This window comes from Culex quinquefasciatus, chromosome 1, assembly GCF_015732765.1.
Source record: "Culex quinquefasciatus strain JHB chromosome 1, VPISU_Cqui_1.0_pri_paternal, whole genome shotgun sequence".
NCBI lineage: Eukaryota > Metazoa > Arthropoda > Insecta > Diptera > Culicidae > Culex > Culex quinquefasciatus.
This window is the reverse complement of record NC_051861.1, coordinates 117,124,819-117,148,512: the sequence shown is the minus strand read 5'-3', so window position 1 is coordinate 117,148,512 and position 23,694 is coordinate 117,124,819. Positions and strand designations below refer to the sequence as shown.

The 23,694-nt window shown below is 32.8% G+C and overlaps 2 protein-coding genes across 4 annotated transcripts in view; one reads left to right on the top strand and one right to left on the bottom strand.

The window, feature by feature from the left end:
* The window catches only part of LOC6049476 (myosin heavy chain 95F), a 55,009-nt gene extending 42,581 nt beyond the window's left edge, over positions 1 to 12,428 (bottom strand). The window contains exons 1-2 of one of the 3 annotated variants that reach the window (XM_038254720.1): positions 12,356 to 12,428; positions 11,596 to 11,943 (exon numbers count right to left, since the gene is read on the bottom strand). The gene's annotated coding sequence lies outside the window, so the exon portion shown is untranslated. Of the gene's footprint in view, positions 1 to 11,595; positions 11,944 to 12,328 lie in introns of those variants that run through there. The other 2 variants (XM_038254727.1, XM_038254730.1) reach the window with 2 other exon arrangements.
* A 2,996-nt stretch (positions 12,429 to 15,424) lies between these two features.
* LOC6049475 (pre-mRNA-processing factor 17) lies at positions 15,425 to 23,045 on the top strand. The gene is made up of 2 exons (XM_038249006.1): positions 15,425 to 16,784; positions 22,439 to 23,045. Exons 1-2 carry the CDS (start codon positions 15,534 to 15,536, stop codon positions 22,970 to 22,972), a joined length of 1,785 nt encoding a protein of 594 aa, XP_038104934.1. The 5' UTR covers positions 15,425 to 15,533; the 3' UTR covers positions 22,973 to 23,045.
* The last annotated feature ends 649 nt before the right edge of the window (positions 23,046 to 23,694 follow it).

The window sequence follows — 23,694 nt, the reverse complement described above, 5'->3', positions numbered from 1 at the left end:
GTCTTAGAGGAATTGTAAAAGGAGTATTTTGGGCTAGAGTTTAGGTTGGAGCAACATCTGATACCTCAGATATGATTTTTTCTAATATGATTTTTGGAAACTTTAAAATACAGATAAAATCTTAGTAAGAGCAAAACAAATATTGTTGACAGAGGGGCAAAAAAATAAAAATAAATATAAAAATTGAAATAACAAGCCAAAGTTTCAAAATTTGAATGAAAAATGTGTTTTAAAATGCATTTTACACTAGTTCAGTTGTTTTGCAATCATTAGTTTTCAAAAAATGTAACATTTGACGAAAACAAAAAAAAAATATCGAAACAAAATTTTTTTGCGGTTCTGTACATTGAAAATTTACCAAAAATCTGAAAAAAATAAATAAATAAAGAGCAATTATCTACAAAGAAACAAACATTGAATTTTACGCCCTTTTGAAATGTTAGTCTTGATTTAAAAAATAAAATAAAAATATTGTTTTGTTATAAATTTCACGAATGTTTCATATTTTAACATTGAAAATCGAACCTTTAGTTGCTGAGATATCGACATTTGAAAATGGTGGGTTGTTTGGGCGAGACTCAGAAAAAACAATTTTCCTGTTTTTATGGCATGGCAATAACTCAGCAACTAAAGATCAACAAAGTTCAAAAAAGCAAAATATAGAGAATTTCCTCGGCTTCTCAAAAATATTTTTTTCAAAAGGGTGCAAACATGGGAACTAATTTAAAAAAAATGAATAAGAGCGACTATTTAAAAAAAAAAGGTAACCTAAAAATGGCTATAACTTGAAAACGGTGCACTTTATGAAAATTTAACTAAAGTACTTTTTGATTGCAAATCGTATTGTATTGATTCAAAAATTCATAATTCGTCAGAGATTTTTTTTCCCGTTTTGTAAATTTCTGAAAAGATGGCATTTGATGTCCCCTAAAATATATCAAATAATAAAAAAAATTAAAATAGTGTTTTTTTGTAAATTAAATTTTAGTGACAAAAAGTGAAATTAAAAATCACCAATAAATTTTTTAACGCGTGTCATTTTTTTTTCAGTGTAGTCCTTATCCATACCTACAAATTTGCCGAAGACACCAAATCGATAAAAAAATCCTTCAAAAAGTACAGATTTTTGAATTTTCATATATCATTTTAAATTTTAATTCTAAAAAAAATCAAATCAAATTATTCGCTCTACAGCATTGCCTTGGCGTTCTCCAGCGCTGAAAGAATCATCATCAAAAGAAAATCATTTGACGCTAATCAATAGAAAAAAAATTCGAAAGGGAACTTTTGCGTGATTCGCCTCCTCTCTCTTTCGCGGGTGAAGAAAGCTCTCAAGCGAAAATGTTTTTTTTTGTGATTATTCCATCCATCCCTATCAAACCCAAGATATTCAAAAATAATCAAAAATGAAAATAATCAATTGTTGTACTTTCCAATGTATGTAGAAATAAAATTTAGAGTCGAGGGTGAGTTGCGAAGTTTTAAATTTTGAGTGGCTTGCTAATTTTTTTATAAAAAAATCATTAATAGTAGTTTATGCAACAAGTTGCAAAAAGATGATTTTTTCAGCACGAGTCGTACATTTATCCAACGAGGTTCACCGAGTTAGATAAATACGAAGAGTGCTGAAAAAATCAAGTTTTGCAACGAGTTCCATACAACATTTTTTGCAATTCCGAAAAACACCCATTGAGTGAAATTTTAAGTCAAATTTTCATGTATTTTGTCAATAAATCGATTAAATCAAAAAAAAATTGAAAAGTGTTACTTTTCGAAACAAGTGCTGAAAAGTTCTACTTTTCAGCATTTATTTTGAAAAGTGTTGCTATTCGATTCTTTTATTTTTGGTACAGAAAAGTAGGCTATTTCGTCGTTCAAGGATGACAGGAGAAGTAAGTAGTTTTACGACGGAATTGCAAAAAATATGTTTTGATTTCTTTATGTTAAAAACATTTTTTTGAAAATATTACTAATTTTAGGAAATATTGTGAAACAACTATTTTCATTTAAAAATAATTTGACGTGTACAGTAATTCGAATTCTTATAATTTTCAACAGCATCGCAGCACACACTTTTTCTAGTCTGGATTCGGTTAAAGCGTTTTACGTATGTTTGCACTATAATGACAAGCTTAGGTATCTGTGTTAGTGCAAAACAATTACAACGACATTGCGATCGTGTGATCATAAATGGTCCCATTCGTACAAATTAATAAATACACACAAAAAAAACGTACCTCCATACTCCCCTCTTTTTTTGGAAACCTACCACATTTGGTATAAGTATATCGAGAACGATCGCGCACACTTACAAAGTCCCCTCTGGAATATTTAAAGTTGATGTAGGAGGGGGACATACAATGATCCGCACACCTGTGCTTCAAAGCGGTTAGGGTGGTTCAAAAGTCTTTTTTTTAATTTCAATTAGAACGTTTTGTCAAACGAACCTCGTATCGATTTGCACTCTTCGACAAATTTGTGAGTCATAACCCTAAGAAGAACTCGATGCCGGTTGACAGGACAGGTGCGGAATAATAACCAAGTTATGGGATTGGAACGATTATGGAAGTGCAGCGTACTTTATGAGTCGTCGTCGTCGTCATCTTTTTGTTGTTGTTTTTATTTTTGGAACGGAAGAGAAGCAAAAAAAATAATAAAAAAACGAGGGGAAAAACGCCGACTGTTTCCAGTCAGTTTTTTTTTCTCTTCTGTTCCTCTGTTTATTATTCAAAAAGCCATATACGCAACAGTTCGTCGTGATCGTGATGGGTGATGGTTACGCACGTAAACACACCGGCAGACCCACAGAGAAATTATGCGATTACGTTGGCTCCTTTTTTTTCTTTTGCTCTTTTGTTGTTTCATACACAAACGCCATTTTTCAACATGCGGTAGCAGAAAACATTATTGTTACCGTCATTATGAGGCTCGTGTGCACACACAAACCAAACTAGCCAAGCACAAACACAAACGAGATCAACGAGCAGCAGTCGCTGAAGTGCAATGCAATTGTGTCTATACACTTTTGAAGTGCCTACGGGTTATACGATTACTTCCTCTTAACGCGAACGGAACATGCCACCGACTTGCGAGGAGAGAGGTTAGGTAACTTCTTCACCTCTTGTCGACCTCGGGTCAATGGTCAAAACCCGGAAAACGATCTTAAAAGTAATCTTTTGAAATCGCAAAAAAAAACAACAAACAAATTAAAAAAAAAACATAATCTAGTCGGGAATTGAACCGCAGACCTTTGATTACTATTCCATAGCGTTACCACGAGGCTAGAACGCCTGATGACAGATGAGTGGCAGAACGCTGACATGTTGTTGTTATCGTTTTTTACAACTTTTGACGGAAATGTTGTCAATAAGTGTCACGAATGCTACACCACATTTTATGTTCCCATTTTGTATTTTGGGTGTACCAAAAATTTTCAAAGCTTTCGTTTTTCCACAAAAAATCTTATTTTGGAATTCCCACAAGTTTTATTCCCCTCTTCAAGTCCGGATTCCACGCAATCACTTCGGTAAACGAGGGTGGCCAGCGTGAAAAAAAACCCAACACCAAAATCCACTCCAAGCTCTCGTAATGAGCCGGTTGATTCCCCAACTCTTTTTTTTTTCTTTTCGGGTGTGTGGGGGCCTAACGGAATCTGCTCTGCTAGAGTAGAAAAGAGTGTCTGGTTGAACGTTGAGCCCAAGTGGAAGCATATGGTTGTTACACTCAAGCCTCAACTCCCAAAAGAGGGAAGACGAGTTTAAACTCTGCTTTTCAACACTTTTCGATTCCCAAGTTCCAGGGCGGAACAAAAAAAACTCAAACTCTGTAATTAAATTGTTCTGAGCGCGTTGTTACAGGTTGTCCAACATCGACAAAGACTCGCACTCTTGCTCGACTCGACCAAGGACGATATCTTATCAGTCGAGTGGGGCCTCTTTATCGGAAGTATCGCCGTCGTCGGCAACTGGAAGTGATTACGCACGTAAAAGTATAAGAAATTTTACCTTCTTATCGATGGGCGGTACCGAAGTTGGGGCCACTCCAACCAGCTCAATCTGATTGCTTTCTCACATGACATTCCTTTGTTTCGAAATCGAGCACCATCGAGGTGATCCGCAACATGTCCCGGAAAGAAGTCTTGCGCCGCGATACCGATCAATACCGGCGCCGGCCTTGCCCCACTGTAGAACACAGAAAAACGCCACAGCAGGCCATGAAAACAATGTAAAACTCCGTTTCACAACACACACACCTTTTGGGTGCACTTTACTGCAGCTCTGCAATTGTGGGAAAATCTCCGTGGTTTTGAATCGCACAGATCGGTTGCGCAGTCTCGAGAGAGATGTAGTCCAGTAGGTATTTAGGTATATCATCTCCGGGCCAACAACACACTCTACATTTTTTTTGTTTCGTAGAGGTAGGTAGTCAGTGTGTGAACATTTTTCGTACACACGGAAAACGGTTGTGGTGGGAGTATGTGTACACACAGTTGTACACGATACGAAACGAACGCGTGTGTAACGTTGATTGTTAGCAATTTGTATTATCAGCTTTATGGCTGGATGAATCACGACGAGTGCTGACGGATGGATGGATGGAAGTGATGTGCGAATTTGGTTTGCTAAATTCTTTTTTTTTTTCGTCGTTTGAGGTTTGCAAATTTTTAATTGGAATCGGTTTCAAGAAGTCAGTGACATTGTGTGGCTTCTTCTTTTTTTTTTTCTTTTTTTTTCCGTATTTATCGATGAAAATAAAAGTACTGAAAACTACAGCCTATCCCACTCACACTTAACGTGAACTGTCACATAAGCAAAAGGGATAGACTGTTTGTTTGCAATCAAGGTTTCGCCCTATAGGAAAGTTACTATACAGATATCATAAAACAAACTTCATTATTTGTAATAAACTCAAACATTTGTAAAGGCATAAGGCATACACTTTGAGCCTTTTTAAAGAGCAGACAAATGTCAAAAACAATAACAAACAACAATGATCGAGGGGTCAGTGGACGGAAAATAAGCTTAAGTAATAGACAAACCTTCCTACAGTATCGGGGATCTTTTTGATCTTCATGAAAATTAAAATTGCTATAATGGGCCACAGGGTGGCCACTCAAGTCGGGAAAAAGTCAGGAATCACGAGGATACATGATTGAAATATTTTCTAACCATTCAATAAATAATTTTGAAAAAGAAAAACAAGCTAAACAATATAATTAGGTCAAAGTCCAAATGTAAACAAAGAGTCTATCCTAATGTAAACATCAACTGACATGAGCAGGATCGGCTTTTTGTTTACACTTTGAAAATCGGGAATTTTTTTTGGAAAGGACAAATAAACAAAATTTCCAGTTTTTGCCTTTTTTGTGTTTTTGAAACCGCCTTGAGTTAGGGGTATTAAAAAACACCCAAAAGCAAAAACTGAAAATTTGGTTTATTGGACCTTTTAAAAAAACTCCAGAAATGTCCTATTAACATTGCACAGTGGTCCGAAACCGAAATCTAGCGTGACAAAATTGATAGCGGCCACACGTTGAGGTTTAGAGCTTTGGTGTCTTCGGGACAAATGATCAGGGCCAAAAGGGGCATCTTTTGGTATGGTGGATATTAGGTGGGTCCAAATTTTAGGGTGGTTCAGAATTTTTATTTTGGCGAGATGGCGAGATAGCGCTTTGGTGTCTTCAGAAAAGTTGTAGGAAATACCATTCTGAGCAACTTTGCTGAAGAGCACAAAGCGCTATCTTAAAATTTTTTAGAACCATTTCTGTAATTTATGCTAAGACGTTTTTGAAAAACCCGATTTAATCCCACCTGGGGTGAGACAGAGCCTTTCTTACTAAAGAATATAACAATGGTAAAACTTTTTTCAATTCATTACATCGACTTTGTTTATTTATAACGTCAGCACAAAAGAAAGTCTTATGATGAAAGCAAAGTATTATAAATGATATGATTTCCAAAAGAAATACTCAATTTTCACCAAAAGAAAATATTCAATCGTACAATATGCTTGTACGTTTGTAATCAAACAAGCGTTTATGCCAAACGCGATCATAGCAAGCTTCCCATGCGCCATTGACAATGCACACCGCGGTTTTGGTTTTTTAGCTTCGGTGAAACGCGTGTGCCGCAGGGAAGCTAGCCTAAGAAGCTTCTAAGAAAGTGACAGAGTCAGAGATAGTTATTTTCAACAACCGCACCACTACACACTCAATCGCGAGAACCTTAGGTAGAAAGCCATTGGCGTCGCCAGCATTGAAAACTTTGAAAACGATATAAACGATGAAAGCTTGGAAAGCTCCTATTGGAATCCAATGAACCCTGTTAGATAAACTTACGACAAATGAAGTCTACATTTAGGCGTTTTTAAGAGCGCACGGAAACAAATTGATTGTAGCCGGATGAATGTCCTATGTCACAAAAGTTTTTGAATAAACATTGGACAGATATGCAAAAACGGACAGGGCAAAAGAAACCGAAAAGCTACGATATCTTACATGTTGTAGAAAACATCGGTAGACAAGCTACTACAAAACGAGTATAAGTCGAGCCTCAAAATATATGCGCCAGCATTCTCGCGCCAGTATTCGAAGCTCAACTTGACAACTTGTCGACATGGCGACGAAGCGTCGAAAATCGATGCAGTGTGATTTTTTGACGATTTTTCCGATTAAAATTCACGCTGAATCGACATATTTACGAAGATGGAAATGACGTCCTGGCTTAAAGTAAAACCTATACCTTTCTTTAGTAAGAAAGGCAAAAAGTAAATCGTTCTAAAAATTGATCGGGATTGCCTATCGATGTCAAATTTGTTTCAGATGCTCACTCATGGTCTGTACTATGAATGTAGCAAGAAATTTTGAATAAAATCAGAAATGAAAAACGTTGGTGAAGGTCACCAGGTGGGCTTTTACCTTTTTTTAGGGATTTTTTTTCTTTTGGTAGGTTAATCAAATGGCTCTAACTCCAGAACCAGATTATGGATCTGGATGAAAATTTGGGAGGTTGTAGAGCTCGAAAAATGCAATTTTTGAGATAAAAAAAAATATGAAAATGAAAAAAATTGACCATATTTTCATTTGAAAACTGTGTATTTTGTTGAAAAGTCTGGCCGCATCCGAAAACAGATGGATATTTTGAAATTTGCGTGGCAACTCGCCCAGGTTCAGCACACTAGCTTTCATCTGCACTCAGAAAAATCGAAATCGGATTTATGGGAGCTGAGAACGGCGCGACACAAAATTTTGCAAAATTTTACCACATACGAACATCACTCGACCTCCACGGAATTTATTTTCTCAAAATTCGAGGATTCGAGATAGACGAGTTCTGTCAAGGTGAATCGATAGAGCGTCGAAAATCGATGCAGTGTGATTTTTTGACGATTTTTCCGATTAAAATTCACGCTGAATCGACATATTTACGAAGATGGAAATGACGTCCTGGCTTAAAGTAAAACCTATACCTTTCTTTAGTAAGAAAGGCAAAAAAATAGTTTTTTGAATTTGTTGCCTCAGGCTTATGTCGTAGCGAGTTGGTGTCTTCTAGACATTTGTAGAGCTTATAAAAACACACATTTATCTTCCAAGAGAACGAAAATCGGACCTTTTAAACGAAAGTTATAGCCAAAATACGACGAAAAAGACGCCCTTTTTGAAATGTGAATAATTTGAAGAGGTGGTGGAGTTTGACCTCACTCTCAAAAGCCTCTCTAAAAGTACAATTGCTGGAAATATCTCGAAGGTCTTTTTTGTTAAACTCATTTAATCTCAATTTTGAAAATGAGCATTTTTAAACCGTTTTTTGCCCACAACTTTTGATAGAATTGACCAAAATTAGTTTTTCTTGAACAAAAATGTTTATTTTGACAAGCTCTACAATTGTCTAGAAGGGCCCAAAAATGTACAAAATGATCTAGCTGAAATATTTCAGGAATAAATTGTATTTCTTGTTCCTTCTTTTACAACCACTAGATCATTTTGTACATTTTTGGGCCCTTCTAGACAATTGTAGAGCTTGTCAAAATGAACATTTTTGTTCAAGAAAAACTAATTTTGGTCAATTCTATCAAAAGGTTATGGGCAAAAAACGATTTAAGAATGCTCATTTTCAGATTGAGATCAAATGAGTTTAACAAAAAAGACCTCCGAGATATTTTCAGCAAATGTACTCTAAAATGATATAACAACAATTTTCGTAAACAAAAGTTTACAAAAAAATATTTATTTTCATTTCATACTATAGTAGGCAATTTTTGTTGCCCAACAAAAAAGCAAGAATTATTTTCAGTTGTGAATGCTTCAGAAATAAATATTATACGAAATAATCCTTGACATGAAATTTACAGACGAGCTGATTTGATTTGACAGTGGATTGAAATGAAAAAAAAATCAAGTTAGGTTGCTTAATTTTTTTTTGTTAATTTTCAAAGCATTGATGCCAAAAAGTTAGGAAAATGTATACTTTCCCTTGAGCTTCGGAAATTCCCCGGAAATTTACAAATTTCCCAGGAAACGGGAAATATTTTTTTTTTTCGGGAAATCCCAGGACGGGTAAAAGGAATCTATAATTTAAAATTAATTTCCAGATTACGTTTTCAAAAGGTCCGCATCTGCATAGAAAACCCATGACTCAGAGGTTGTTTAAAAAAATAATTTAGCTTTGAAAAGTTTAAAGACCTTTTTTTCAAGCCAATAAATTTCTAATACATATTGGCATAAAATTTAGACACATTTTCATAAGATTTTTCATTTTAACGATTATGACCAGCGTTAAGCTCTTTTTTTATTTTGTAAAATTGCTTAAGTTTTTGGGAAAAAAACTATTTCCTCTGGCTTTAGGCAATAGATTTTAACATTAAAATTTTTCTCAATTAATTTATTAGGCCATTGCATACATTTTGTTTTTTTTTTTTCTCTCTGATTTATTTCATGAGCATGTAAAAACAAATGGGTCTCGTGGCGCAGGGGTAGCGGCTTCGGCTGCCGATCCCGATGATGCTATGAGACGCGGGTTCGATTCCCGCCTTATCCACTGAGCTTCTATCGGATGGTGAAGTAAAACGTCGGTCCCGGTTTCTCCTGTCTCGTCAGAGGCGCTGGAGCAGAAATCCCACGTTAGAGGAAGGCCATGCCCCGGGGGGCGTAGTGCCAATAGTTTCGTTTTTTTTTTTTTTTTTCGTAAAAACAAATCGATAAACCTTGATTTTCAATTATCGATAAAAACTTAACTATCAAATAAAATCGAAAAGTTTTATGTTTAATTTTTTTTAACTTTTGAAAACATGGAAAAAATTGTAAAAATTGCAAAAAAAAAAGATCCAAGAAATTTCAACAAGTTTTGTTTTAAAGGCATGGAATAATAGGTAAAGCATGACTAATACAATTATCAAATTTTTCTTCTTAAACTGGCCTTTGCATTAAAACAATACTGAAGGCTTGATAAATCAGCATACCTGAAGAAAACGTAGAAATCTAGAGCATTTTTTGAAAAGGTCTTATAAGCAATTGTGTTTCATATGTTTATGGGACCTTTTCAAGAAAAGACTCTAAACATTGATTATCATAATCTACGAAATTAAAACGATGCTTGATAACCCATATTTTTTACCCAAATTTTCAGATAATTTTAGAGTTTTTTTTAGTAGGTCCTATGATATACATATATAACATAATATTTTGTAGGACCTTTTCAAAAAAAAAACTCTAGATTTCTACGTTTGCTTTTTTTTATGAAAAACAATAACAAAATATAAAATTTAGAAATAACTTTGTTTTAACATTTTGCCAACATCCTTTCTTTTCAAATAAAGATGTTGGATGAATGTTTTTGTTTGGCATTTTAGTAAGTATGAAAATCGAAATTGTATATGCGTATTGTAAGCTTTTTATTTATTTTTTAAAACATAGTTTTAATGTTCGTCCTAAATCATAAAAAATGGTGCTATGTTATTTTTATTGTTTTTTATTATTGTCGATTTTTTTTGAATTATTTATAAATTTTTACTTTTAGTAGACAGTTTTTAGTTGCATCTTTTTTTGGCTAAAAATATGCTAATAAAATGTGGTTGTAGAAAAGTCGAGAATTTGAAAATGGGATTTGAGTTGCCACCCTGTTCGCATAAATGTATCGGTGTCATATTTAAATTTGAAAAATACCTTTTGAGACTCCAACTTTGACACATCTCCGGCAAATTTTAACCATTTAATGGACTTTGTCACAAGATAACAGACAAATCATGAAATATTAATCTAAGGGCAAATTATATTTTTTTATTGAGGTTTTGCAGCGCGACTGCGTTTCAAATGTAGGTGGCGCCAAAATGAGGTTACTTGCCTAAAGTCGTATGCCTTTCTGTCGATTAAAGAACAAAATCGCTTATTTCTCATGGTTCCCTGCATCAATCTTCATGAAACTGATTGCAAAAGACGAGAAAAATTTTTTGCTTTAAAATAATGAACATCAACTTTTGGGCGCGCAAAAATTTGTGACCTTTTTCTTTAAAAAACATGTTTTGGAGCACGAAAAAATTAGTTTCCCCGTATATATCAATGAAATAAACAGTTATATAGTTGATAACAGATGTGTTAACGTATATTTAACAATTTGTATTGATTTTTGACAGACTTTCTTGCCAAATAGTCCAAATTACTATCTTTTTCTAAATCTACAGTTTTCTCATAGAAAAATCAAACAAATATTGGAAAGTTATGCACCAAATTGTTGGAAATAATTTTTCTCATCCGAATCCGGCATAAGTTTTATAAAAATGTTGATTAGGAAGGAAAAAACTCATTTTTTCTAAAAATCATAGGTTTACGCTATTTGTTCATAGGTGGCGACACGCGTCTTTTAGCTTTGCTGCAAATTCTCTATCAACTTTTAAAGAAGTATAACTATTGAGGTTTTGCAGCGCGACTGCGTTTCAAATGTAGGTGGCGCCAAAATGAGGTTACTTGCCTAAAGTCGTATGCCTTTCTGTCGATTAAAGAACAAAATCGCTTATTTCTCATGATTCCCTGCATCAATCTTCATGAAACTGGTTGCAAAAGACGAGAAAATTTTTTTGCTTTAAAATAATGAACATCAACTTTTGGGCGCGCAAAAATTTGTGACCTTTTTCTTTAAAAACATGTTTTGGAACACGAAAAATGAGTTTCCCGTATATATCAATGAAATAAACAGTTATATAGTTGATAACAGATGTGTTAACGTATATTCAACAATTTGTATTGATTTTTGACAGACTTTCTTGCCAAATAGTCCAAATTACTATCTTTTTCTAAATCTACAGTTTTCTCATAGAAAAATCAAACAAATATTGGAAAGTTATACACCAAATTGTTGGAAATAATTTTTCTCATCCGAATCCGGCATAAGTTTTATAAAAATGTTGATTAGGAAGGAAAAAACACATTTTTTCTAAAAATCATAGGTTTACGCTATTTGTTCATAGGTGGCGACACGCGTCTTTTAGCTTTGCTGCAAATTTTCTATAGGAAGATTATTTTAAATTTTAATTTTTGAAATAGAATCCATATGGCAACTCTTGCCGGAACAACTTCTTCTAGTCCTCACTGCCAAACTCACTCACCTTTCTATCCAATTCGACGAAAAAAGTTGGTTCGAAATTGCGATCGCGACCCGCGGCCAATATCCAACTGCACACCACCGTGCTGCTCTGGAACTGTTGTTTTCTTTTATCTCCCAGTTATTCTCCCGTGTAGAGCGGAGAACCCCACGAACCGGTATCGATGCCACTAGCTGCGGCGGCGGCCACACCACCGTATGATTAGTGAGGCCCGCAAGCGGAATCGACGCTGTTTCACTTATTTCACTGAATTATTCCAAAGTTGAGTAGTTTTTTTTTGCTTTTTGCACACAATTTGGTGTAACACCTAATCCATTTTACTGCAAATTTAGAACACTTTTCGCGTAGCACCTACAAATTAAGCGAAATCACCTTCTCAATTAGTGTTTTGATTTTGCACTCGCTCTCACTAATTAATTTAACTAATTCTGAGTACACGCCCCCCGGGGGAACAACGGGAATAATAGGAAGATGCAACAAGAAAAAAACATGTAAATTTTACAATGAATCGAAGTTTGACAGACCGGAAGTGACACGGAAAGGGCTTCCCGTCACTAGTTACACAGCTCACGGCCTACTAGAAATCGCTCCCGGATTGTGAACCAGGGAAAAAAAAAGGCGGCCACAACTCCGGGAATAAAAAGAAAAACTTGCCACGGGAGCAACTCTCTGGAGTAGAGGAAAGGCGAAACGTATGAAAAAAAGAACGGTACAGGAAAAAAAAACACCAACACACTTCACCACACAGGGAAAAACAACAAACCCCCGGGGAAAAATTTGGAGCTGCACCAACAAAAAAAAACCACGACCGACCGGCTCGAACGATGAAAGCTGACTGAAAGAGTTGTAAAAGTTGAACGAAGAAGCAAAAAGACGACGATGACTTTGAAGTTTGTGTGCTGGGAAGGGGAACTGTCACAGACTGGCGCGAGCTTTTCGTTGATGTTTTGGAACGGAACACGGTGCGTGCAGTAGTTGGGAGCTGTTGGGAGCAGTGATGCCAGAAGAAACTTAATATCAGAGTTTACTTGAATTGATTCAAAAATTCCATACACACTCAGATTTTTATGCCGAACTTCGGCAGAATTCTGCCGAAATCAGAACAACATGAAATCATGAGCGCTCGGCAGAGAGTTCGGCAGAAAATTATTTTGCCGAAGTCTCGGCAAACCGAATTTTGACAGCGCCCGTTTTTCTGCCGAAGATCTCGGCATACATAGACATTAATAATTATTTAACTGAAAATCTCGACAATTTTAAAACAAACCAACTGAGATTTTCGTCATTTAAATACAAAATTCTTTCGGAAAATCAAAAAAAGATACAATAACGGATGCTTTTGATATTTTTATTTTTCGTCCTTGTTATCACGTTCAATACAAGTTTGTGCAGTACACTAGCAGTTATTTCCGTGAGCTGACGAAAGGTTTTGTAACAGTTGTGCTTGGCAGCAGAGGAGCATTGCATCAAAAGAATATATTCTATTTAATTTTATAGTCGAATTAAAAGGAAAAACTTTTAAATCAGTGAGCAATGAGATCTTCAAAAACTGTAGCAGTAAATGTTTTCATTTTCAAAACCAGAAAAAAAACTTTTAATGTAGCAAATTTTAACAACTTTTCAATTCGAAAGTAAGTTAATTCCTTAGCTGCCACAAATAGCTGTGGATATCACATGCAGTAATCTCCTCTTTGAACTGTATAGATATATTAAATTTATACTAAATTGAATACAAAACTGCAAACAAAAAAACTCATTTCGTTTTCTAATTGTGTATTAAAGCCCTATGTCAATCTTTATGTACAACGGTAAAAAACACAATTAAAAACCATTTCTGATCACCTTTTTTCATTTTAATGCAAAATTTTTTTTGACAAGACAACATTTTTTTCGATGGATCAACTATGGTCCCCTTGGAACGAGCTGTCAAGTACCCAGTCACAAAATATTCTAGCAGAGCTGGTTTTGCCAGAATCCTGCTAGAATGGTGGAACATTTCTGCTAGAATGCTGTAAGAATATCCAGCTCTGTAAGAACTCTGCTAGAATCCTGCTAGAACGTCGTGACTGGGTAGGAGCTTTTCTGTCAAGAAGGACCGCGAGTTTAATTTTTCAAAATTGATTTAAAAATCCATTTTAAACTCTTTGTGGTCGTACAAAGGGTCATTGTACTCAGAAAAATAAGCTTTATCGCTGTAAACAATAATATCAGCAATCTAAGCTTCATTTTAGGACCCAATTACTCACCTGCGTCCAGTTAGACATGTTCCAGAATCCGGAATTTCCACGGAACCTGCACAAGTGCTCTCAGCAAAAAAAAAAACTTAAACAAATAATGCTACCCACAAATCTATCCGAACAGTTCGGCACTTCCACGCGTTTGACAGCTGGATTTTGCCGAGCTCGGCAGGTTTTGTTTACGCCAAGATGTTCGTCAAAATAATGTGACGAACTTCGGCATTTATTTTCATTTTGCCGAAGTATCGGTTGAAATAGCTGACAAATTCGGCACTGCTTTCAAATTAGCGAATCCGAATTCGCTAGTTGGAACGACTGACAGCTGTCAAAAGCAAGAAACAACATGCTTGTAAACTTTAGTTTGACAGTTCAGTTTTGAGGATTGGGTGCTTTTAAGTGTGTTTTTAGTTCGAATTAGCGAGCATTCGAGTAAGTGATCATTCGAAGAAGTGACATTCGAATTAATGAATCCGCTCTGAACAATGACAATGTACAACAATGTAGGACCGCAAAGGATTCAAAATGGATTTCTAATTCAATGTTTTAGAATTAACTTCGCGACCCTTCTTGACAGAAAGCATCCTACTTGACAGCTTGTTCCAAGGAAACGTATTTGATCCATCGTAAAATTTTGTCTTGTATTTTTTGCATTAAAATGGAAAAAAGTGATCGAAAATTGTTTTCATTATTGCTTTTTACCGTTGTACATAAAAAATTACATAGAGCTTTACTGCCCATGTTCGCATGAATGTCCCATATGCAAAAACAGCAAGATGAAAAAAACGCATTGAAATTTGTTAAAGAAAAATGGATTTCCTCCTGATTTCTAGAACAAAGTACTGGATGTTACATGCTCCTTTGAAAGAGCACACAATGTTGAACCAAATTGCATCAATAACTCGGAATCGATAAAAATGCATATGGGACTTTTATGCGATCAGGGGCAGTTTAGGACCCTATTTGTTTTTTTTCCACTATTAAAATAACTAATTTTCTAAAACTTTTAATATAAACTTGTTTGCTCACTTCTTATTGAGCTATTATTTTTTAAAGGTCCAATAAACCAAATTTCCAGTTTTTACTTTTTGGGTGTTTTTGAAACCGCCTTGAGTCAAGGGTAATAAAAACACAACATGCAGAAACTGATAATTTGGTTTATTGGACCTTTAAAAAAAAAAAATCCAGAAATGCTGATATGCCCGAGGATATGCCAACATTTGAGGCACGATGAAATTAGATGCTGTTACCCAAAATTGATTTTCTTTTTGAAGATATTTTTTTTAATGCTCATTTAAAAAAAATAATTGCAGATTTTTACCGGGCTTATTTTTTAACTATTATAAACATCAGTTTTTATTTCTACTTTTTTCACTTGATGTTATTTTTTTAACTTTTTAAATAACTGGATACATAAATACATAGATTTTGTTAATTACTTTTATTTGGCAAAAAATTGTTTTTTTTTTCAATTTTATCTACAAACAGTGAATTGGCAACACTGCCATAAAGCTCACCAAGAAAAATAGAGCTTTTTTGTTCGCCGCTTCACAGCTTCCTTCACACCGATTACAACAACCGTGCACGTTTGACAGCACTCGCTTTTTGCAAACGTAAACAAACGATTTCCTCCAACGCGCGCGCAACAAAAATCCGCTTTTTCCGTCGTAAATTTGTTCCGATCGATCCAAGAAAACAGACTCCAAAATGCTCGGCCTCCAGGCGTACGCCAGTGGCAGCGGCAGCAGCAGCAGCAGCAGTGACGATTCCGACCAGGAAGATACCACCAAAACATCAAAGGAACCCACGGAGGAGGAGCTGGCCCACCTGAAGCCACTCCCGGCAGACAGTGCCCACTCGGTGGCGAAATCGCTGCAGGTTTGTGCCGCTCCGCTGGTGGTGCCAACGGGCCAGGTGGAAACGTCCCGGGTGGTGGCCCCGACGGTCAACGAGCTGAGCTACAATCCGCGGTACGAGGAGATGTTCGCGCCGGTGGCGGGTCCGGCCAATCCGTTTTTGACGCAGCAGATGCGGGCGCCGAAGAATATGCTGACGGGGTTCGTGGAGGCGGCGCACATCAGTGACTTTCAGTTTGAGAACCAGCGGAAGACGTTCCACAGCTACGGGTACGCGTTGGATCCGTCGGTGGAGGGTGGGGCGGTTGGGGGTGGGAGTGTGGGGGAGGAAGGTGGTCCGAGTTATGTGGGGCACTTGCAGGCGGCTTACGACACGGACGGGAAGACGGTGTTTGAGTCTTCGAAGGCGAATCGGGCGGGGGATAAGAGGAAGAAGTTGAAGAACGATAAGCCGGAGGATGTTGAGGGATTTTTGGGACCTTGGGGGAAGTACGAGGACGAGGAGTTGGTGTCGAGGCCGAACGAGACCGAGCGGGCTGAGATTGAGGAGATGATGGCCAAGAAGCAGCGGAGGAACCGGGTTACTGAGGACAAACCGATTGAGGAGAAGTCGGTGCTGCACATCAAGGACTCGGTTGATTACCAGGGTCGATCATTCCTGCATCCGCCGCACGACGTCGGAGTCAATCTGCGGAAAAGTGGTGCCCCCGATCGGTGCTTCCTGCCGAAGGCCCACATCCACACCTGGACCGGTCACACCAAGGGCATTTCCGCCATCCGGTGGTTCCCCAAGTCGGCCCATCTTCTGCTGTCCTGCAGCATGGACGCCCGGATCAAGATCTGGGAGGTCTACAACGAGCGGCGTTGCGTGCGGACCTACTCGGGCCATCGGCAGGCCGTGCGGGACGTGAGCTTCAACAATCGCGGCGACAAGTTCGTGTCGGCCGGGTACGATCGCTACCTGAAGCTGTGGGACACCGAAACGGGCGACGTCGTGTCGCGGTTCAGCTCGCGGAAGATTCCGTTCTGCGTCAAGTTCCACCCGGATTACAACAAGCAGCACCTGTTTGTGGCCGGGACGTCCGACAAGAAGATCATTTGCGTGAGTAGATTCATTTGAAGATCATCAGATCAAAATCCAGGGTTGTTACGTGGAATTCGATTAATAAAATAATTGAAAGAGATAGAATTGCTTTCCAGTTATAAACAAAAGTATTATCAGGAATCAGGGTTTTTTTTAATTTGCGCTTCGACTTCTTAGAAAATGTTACTGAAACGAAAATTGAATTTTCTTCCGAAAATGTTTGTTTGTAGTGTAGAAACGTCGAAATAATCTTCATCAAGAGATAATTCTTTCAAATGTATTTTTGAGGATTCCTTAATTAAATTGATAACTACACTCAACGCATTATTTAACATCTGCTTACCGGCTTTGAATATTTTTAATCTAGTGAATCATATTTCAAACTTTTCTCGAAGTTATACATTATGATGTAACAAAAATGATTATTGAGGCTTGTTTCGATGGTCGTACTGTGCTCAAATCATAAATACGAGTTTGATTGGACGTAACTGATGCTTTTAAAGTTTATTAAAATCTACCTTCTACAAAGGACATCATTTCTAAATTTCAGCATTCTTGGGGAAAAAATAAAAGATTTTTGATATTTTTAGTTAGTTTTGTCAAAAATATTTAATTCAAATATTTAAATATTCAAAAATTCTAATCTGCGAAGTTTCATAAATTATAAATTTTAAAAATCTTAAAATCAAAACCAAAAAAAATAGAAATTGAAAAATAAAAAATAAATCCAAATTGAATTTATGGATTTAGAAATTTAAAGAGTAAAAATTGAAAATTAAAAATAACCTAAAGAAAAAAATACACATTTTCAAATGCTTAAATTCAAAAATGCTTAAACTATTGAATTCTTAAATTTTTTAGTTCCTAAATTCTTAAAATTCCTAAATTTAAAAAAAAAATTAAATTCTTAAATTTCTTAAAATTTTTAAAATTCTTAAAATTCCTAAAATTTTTAAAATTCTTAAAATTCTTAAAATTCTTAAAATTCTTAAAATTCTTAAAATTCTTAAAATTCTTAAAATTCTTAAAATTTTTAAAATTCTTGAAATTCTTAAAATTCATAAAATTCTTAAAATTCTTAAAATTCTTAAAATTCTTAAAATTCTTAAAATTCTTAAAATTCTTAAAATTCTTAAAATTCTTAAAATTCTTAAAATTCTTAAAATTCTTAAAATTCTTAAAATTCTTAAAATTCTTAAAATTCTTAAAATTCTTAAAATTCTTAAAATTCTTAAAATTCTTAAAATTCTTAAAATTCTTAAAATTCTTAAAATTCTTAAAATTCTTAAAATTCTTAAAATTCTTAAAATTCTTAAAATTCTTAAAATTCTTAAAATTCTTAAAATTGTTAAAATTAAAATTCTTAAAATTCTTAAAATTCTTAAAATTCTTAAAATTCTTAAAATTCTTAAAATTCTTAAAATTCTTAAAATTCTTAAAATTCTTAAAATTCTTAAAATTCTTAAAATTCTTAAAATTCTTAAAATTCTTAAAATTCTTAAAATTCTTAAAATTCTTAAAATTCTTAAAATTCTTAAAATTCTTAAAATTCTTAAAATTCTTAAAATTCTTAAAATTCTTAAAATTCTTAAAATTCTTAAAATTCTTAAAATTCTTAAAATTCTTAAAATTCTTAAAATTCTTAAAATTCTTTAAAATTCTTAATATTCTTAAAATTCTTAAAATTCTTAAAATTCTTAAAATTCTTAAAATTCTTAAAATTCTTAAAATTCTTAAAATTCTTAAAATTCTTAAAATTCTTAAAATTCTTAAAATTCTTAAAATTCTTAAAATGCTTAAAATTTTTTAAATTCTTTAAATTCTTTAAATTCTTTAAATTCTTTAAATTCTTTAAATTCTTTAAATTCTTTAAATTCTTTAAATTCTTTAAATTCTTTAAATTCTTTAAATTCTTAACATTCTTAAAATTCTTAAATTTTTTAAAATTCTTAAAATTCTAAAAGATCTTAAAATTCTTAAAATTCTTAAAATTCTTAAAATTCTTAAAATTCTTAAAATTCTTAAAATTCTTAAAATTCTTAAAATTCTTAAAATTCTTAAAATTCTTAAAATTCTTAAAATTTTTAAAATTCTTAAAATTCTTAAAATTCTTAAAATTCTTTAAAATTCTTTAAAATTCTTAAAATTCTTAAAATTCTTAATATTCGTAAAATTCTTAAAATTCTTAAAATTCTTAAATTTTTTAAAATTCTTAAAATTCTTAAAATTCTTAAAATTCTTTAAATTCTTTAAATTCTTTAAATTCTTTAAATTCTTTAAATTCTTTGAATTCTTTAAATTCTTTAAATTCTTTAAATTCTTTAAATTCTTTAAATTCTTTAAATTCTTTAAATTCTTTAAATTCTTTAAATTCTTTAAATTCTTAACATTCTTAAAATTCTTAAATTTTTTAAAATTCTTAAAATTCTAAAAGATCTTAAAATTCTTAAAATTCTTAAAATTCTTAAAATTCTTAAAATTCTTAAAATTCTTAAAATTCTTAAAATTCTTAAAATTCTTAAAATTCTTAAAATTCTTAAAATTCTTAAAATTCTTAAAATTCTTAAAATTCTTAAAATTCTTAAAATTCTTAAAATTCTTAAAATTCTTTAAAATTCTTTAAAATTCTTAAAATTCTTAATATTCGTAAAATTCTTAAAATTCTTAAAATTCTTAAAATTCTTAAAATTCTTAAAATTCTTAAAATTCTTAAAATTCTTAAAATTCTTAAAATGCTTAAAATTCTTAAAATTCTTTAAATTCTTTAAATTCTTTAAATTCTTTAAATTCTTTAAATTCTTTAAATTCTTTAAATTCTTTAAATTCTTTAAATTCTTTAAATTCTTTAAATTCTTTAAATTCTTTAAATTCTTTAAATTCTTTAAATTCTTTAAATTCTTTAAATTCTTTAAATTCTTTAAATTCTTTAAATTTTTAAATTCTTTAAATTCTTTAAATTCTTTAAATTCTTTAAATTCTTTAAATTCTTTAAATTCTTTAAATTCTTTAAATTCTTTAAATTCTTTAAATTCTTTAAATTCTTTAAATTCTTTAAATTCTTTAAATTCTTTAAATTCTTTAAATTCTTTAAATTCTTTAAATTCTTTAAGTTCTTTAAATTCTTTAAATTCTTTAAATTCTTTAAATTTTTAAAATTCTTAAAATATTTATATTTTTTAAAAATCTTAAAATTCTTAGCATTCTTTAAATTCTTTAAATTCTTTAAATTCTTTAAATTCTTTAAATTCTTAAAATTCTTAGCATTCTTTAAATTCTTTAAATTCTTTAAATTCTTTAAATTTTTTAAATTCTTTAAATTCTTTAAATTCTTTAAATTCTTTAAATTCTTTAAATTCTTTAAATTCTTTAAATTCTTTAAATTCTTTAAATTCTTTAAATTCTTTAAATTCTTTAAATTCTTTAAATTCTTTAAATTCTTTAAATTCTTTAAATTCTTTAAATTCTTTAAATTCTTTAAATTCTTTAAATTCTTTAAATTCTTTAAATTCTTTAAATTCTTTAAATTCTTTAAATTCTTTAAATTCTTTAAATTCTTTAAATTCTTTAAATTCTTTAAATTCTTTAAATTCTTTAAATTCTTTAAGTTCTTTAAATTCTTTAAATTCTTTAAATTTTTAAAATTCTTAAAATATTTATATTTTTTAAAAATCTTAAAATTCTTAGCATTCTTTAAATTCTTTAAATTCTTTAAATTCTTTAAATTCTTTAAATTCTTTAAATTCTTTAAATTCTTTAAATTCTTTAAATTCTTTAAATTCTTTAAATTCTTTAAATTCTTAAAATTCTTAGCATTCTTTAAATTCTTTAAATTCTTTAAATTCTTTAAATTCTTAAAATTCTTAAAATTCTTAAAATTCTTGAAATTTCTAAAATTCTTCAAATTCTTCAAATTCTTAAAATTATCAAAATTATCAAAATTCTTAAAATTCTTAAAATTCTTAAAATTCTTAAAATTCTTAAAATTCTTAATATTTTTAAAATTTTTAAAATTCTCAAAATTCTTAAAATTCTTGAAATTCTTAAAACTCTTAAAATTCTTAAAAAAATTAAATTCGGAACCTTTTGAAAAATAGAACTGCAGAATTCTTAAATATGAGCAATTCTCTACAAAACCGGCCGATTTCGACCATTTTTATTTTTTGTATTTTTTGATTTGGCTCAAACTTTGTGGGGGCCTTCCCTATGACCAAAGAAGCCATTTTGCATCATTAGTTTGTCCATATAAATTTCCATACAAATTTGGCAGCTGTTCATACAAAAATGGTACGTATATATTCGAAAATCTGTAACTTTTGAAGGAATTTTTTGATCAATTTGGTGTCTTCGGCAAAGTTGTAGGTATTGTTAAGGACTATTTAAAAAAAATAGGCACACGGAAAAAAAAATTTCCCGATTTTTTTATTAACTTTTTTTTCACAAAAACTCAAATTCCCAAAATACGTATTTTTTGATTTTCAAGATTTTTTGATATCTTTTAGGGGACAAAAATCCGCAACTTTTGAGCTATAGAAAAACATAGTCAAAAAATCTGCCGCCGAGTTATGATTTTTTGAAAAACTGGTGATTTTTGGAAAAAATCGAAATTTCATGCATAAAATTTTTTTGACCTCATTTTTTAATGCAAAATTGAATTTGCAATCGAAAATTACTTTACAGATTTTTTGATAAAGGGCCCCGTTTTCAAGATATAGCCACCGAAAGTTAGATTTCAGCGAAATATTTGCAGTTTTTGGATTTTTAAAAATAGTGACCATGAGTGACCATCTCTAAAAATATTTTTTTTGAAAAGTTCAGAAAATTTGCTATAAAATTGTCTAAGAGACATTGAAGATTGGACCTCTGGTTGTTGAGATACAGCGGCTTAAAGAAAAAGAAACACGAAAATTGAAGTTTTCTAAGTCTCACCCAAACAGCCCACCATTTTCTAATGACGATATCTCAGCAATTAATGGTCCGATTTTCAATGTTAATACATGAAACATTCGTGAAATTTCCCGATCTTTTCGAAAAAAATATTTTGAAAAAAATTCAATCAAGAATAACATTTTAAATGGGCATAATATTCAATGTTTGGCCCTTAAATTTCAAATATCTTGATTTATGATTTTTTAAGATTTTATGATCTTTTTCATTTTTAAAATTTTTGAATTTAAATTTTATTAAATTTTTCTTCCCCAAATTCCTAAATGTTTTAATTTGAATTTTCTTTTTTTCCAAAATGATTGTAATGGCTTTTCGCTCTGGTTTACTTCTCAGTAAAAATAAATTTGTCCATAAAATTTTCGGTGTTTCAAGATTCTGCGTTCTGAGATTCAGCCTCATACGGCTATTCTCGCTATTCTGGATTAAAAATTGTATTTATTGAATACAACTTAATTTAATCGTTTGTATTTTTTGTGTTCCTTCTCATAAAGCTCTTGATTTTTGTTCCCAAATACTTTTTTCTTATTTCATAAAAAAATAAAGCACGAAACTCTCTTGTATGTTTCGCAAAATTATTTTTGTTAACATCCCACTGAGAATTTTGGCTCGAGCTTCGACTCGATTCAGGCTCGAGCCGAGATTCTCAGTGGGATGGCCCGGATTGTTTTCGACTTCTCCGTAACAACCCTGATCAAATACCTCAAACCTTCCTTCTTCCCTCTTTTCAGTGGGACACCCGCAGCGGCGACATCGTCCAGGAGTACGACCGCCATCTGGGCGCGGTCAACACCATCACCTTCGTCGACGAAAACCGCCGCTTCGTGACGACCTCCGACGACAAAAGTCTGCGCGTCTGGGAGTGGGACATTCCCGTGGACATGAAGTACATCGCCGACCCGACGATGCACTCGATGCCCGCCGTCACGCTCTCCCCCAACGGCAAGTGGCTCGCCTGTCAGAGCCTCGACAACAAGGTGGTCATCTTCAGCGCCATCAACCGGTTCAAGATGAACCGCAAAAAGACCTTCACCGGCCACATGGTGTCCGGGTACGCGTGCAACTTGGACTTTTCGCCCGACATGAGCTACCTCGTGTCCGGCGACGGCGACGGCAAGGTTTACATCTGGGACTGGAAGACGACGAAGCTGTACAAAAAGTGGCAGGCGCACGACAACGTGTGCATCTCGACGCTGTGGCATCCGCACGAGGCGAGCAAGCTGGTGACGGCCGGGTGGGACGGAACGATCAAGTATTGGGATTAGGACGGTGCGATTTTAAACGATTTGTTGGGTATGTTTGAATGTGAGCGATGAATAAAGGGAGTTTGAGCCAAAATGCTTTGAAAATTGTGTTTTAATGAGATGACATTCAATCTTAACTGACTGATACTTAAGAGTGGTTCTGTCAATCGTGTATTTTGTTTTTAATAATTAATTACCGTCATCAGAGGTGACATTGGGTCTGAGGGGTGAGATTGATCCTACAAAAATGTCAAAGATTTCAAAAGGTTTAAAAAAAATCATTAAAAAAAAATCATTCAAGATCCAAAAATTTAAAAACATGAAAATTAAAAAAAAAACTGAAAAAAAGTAATTATATATTTTTTTAAAAATATTATAAAAAAATAAATTTGTTAAGATTTTTAATAGTCTTGAAAATTTTTGATTTTTTTTTAATTTTAACTTTTAGAGATTGCATTTTTACTTTTTAGATTTTGGTTATTTTTTAAAATAAAAAATGAACTTAGTATTTTTTTAAATTCATATTTCGTTTAAATAAAAAAATATATTAAAAAAAATATTTATTACAAATTACGATCGTAATTTCTCGATCCACGATCGAGATTTCTCAATAGAGCAATTCCAGCTCAAATCAGGAATTTTTCTGGATCCTCTCCGATTTCAATGAAACTTTCTAGCAAGGTTCCTGATTTTCGGTTCAATGAACAGAAATTACTCACTCATCGCCGAGCGAATCTTTGCCG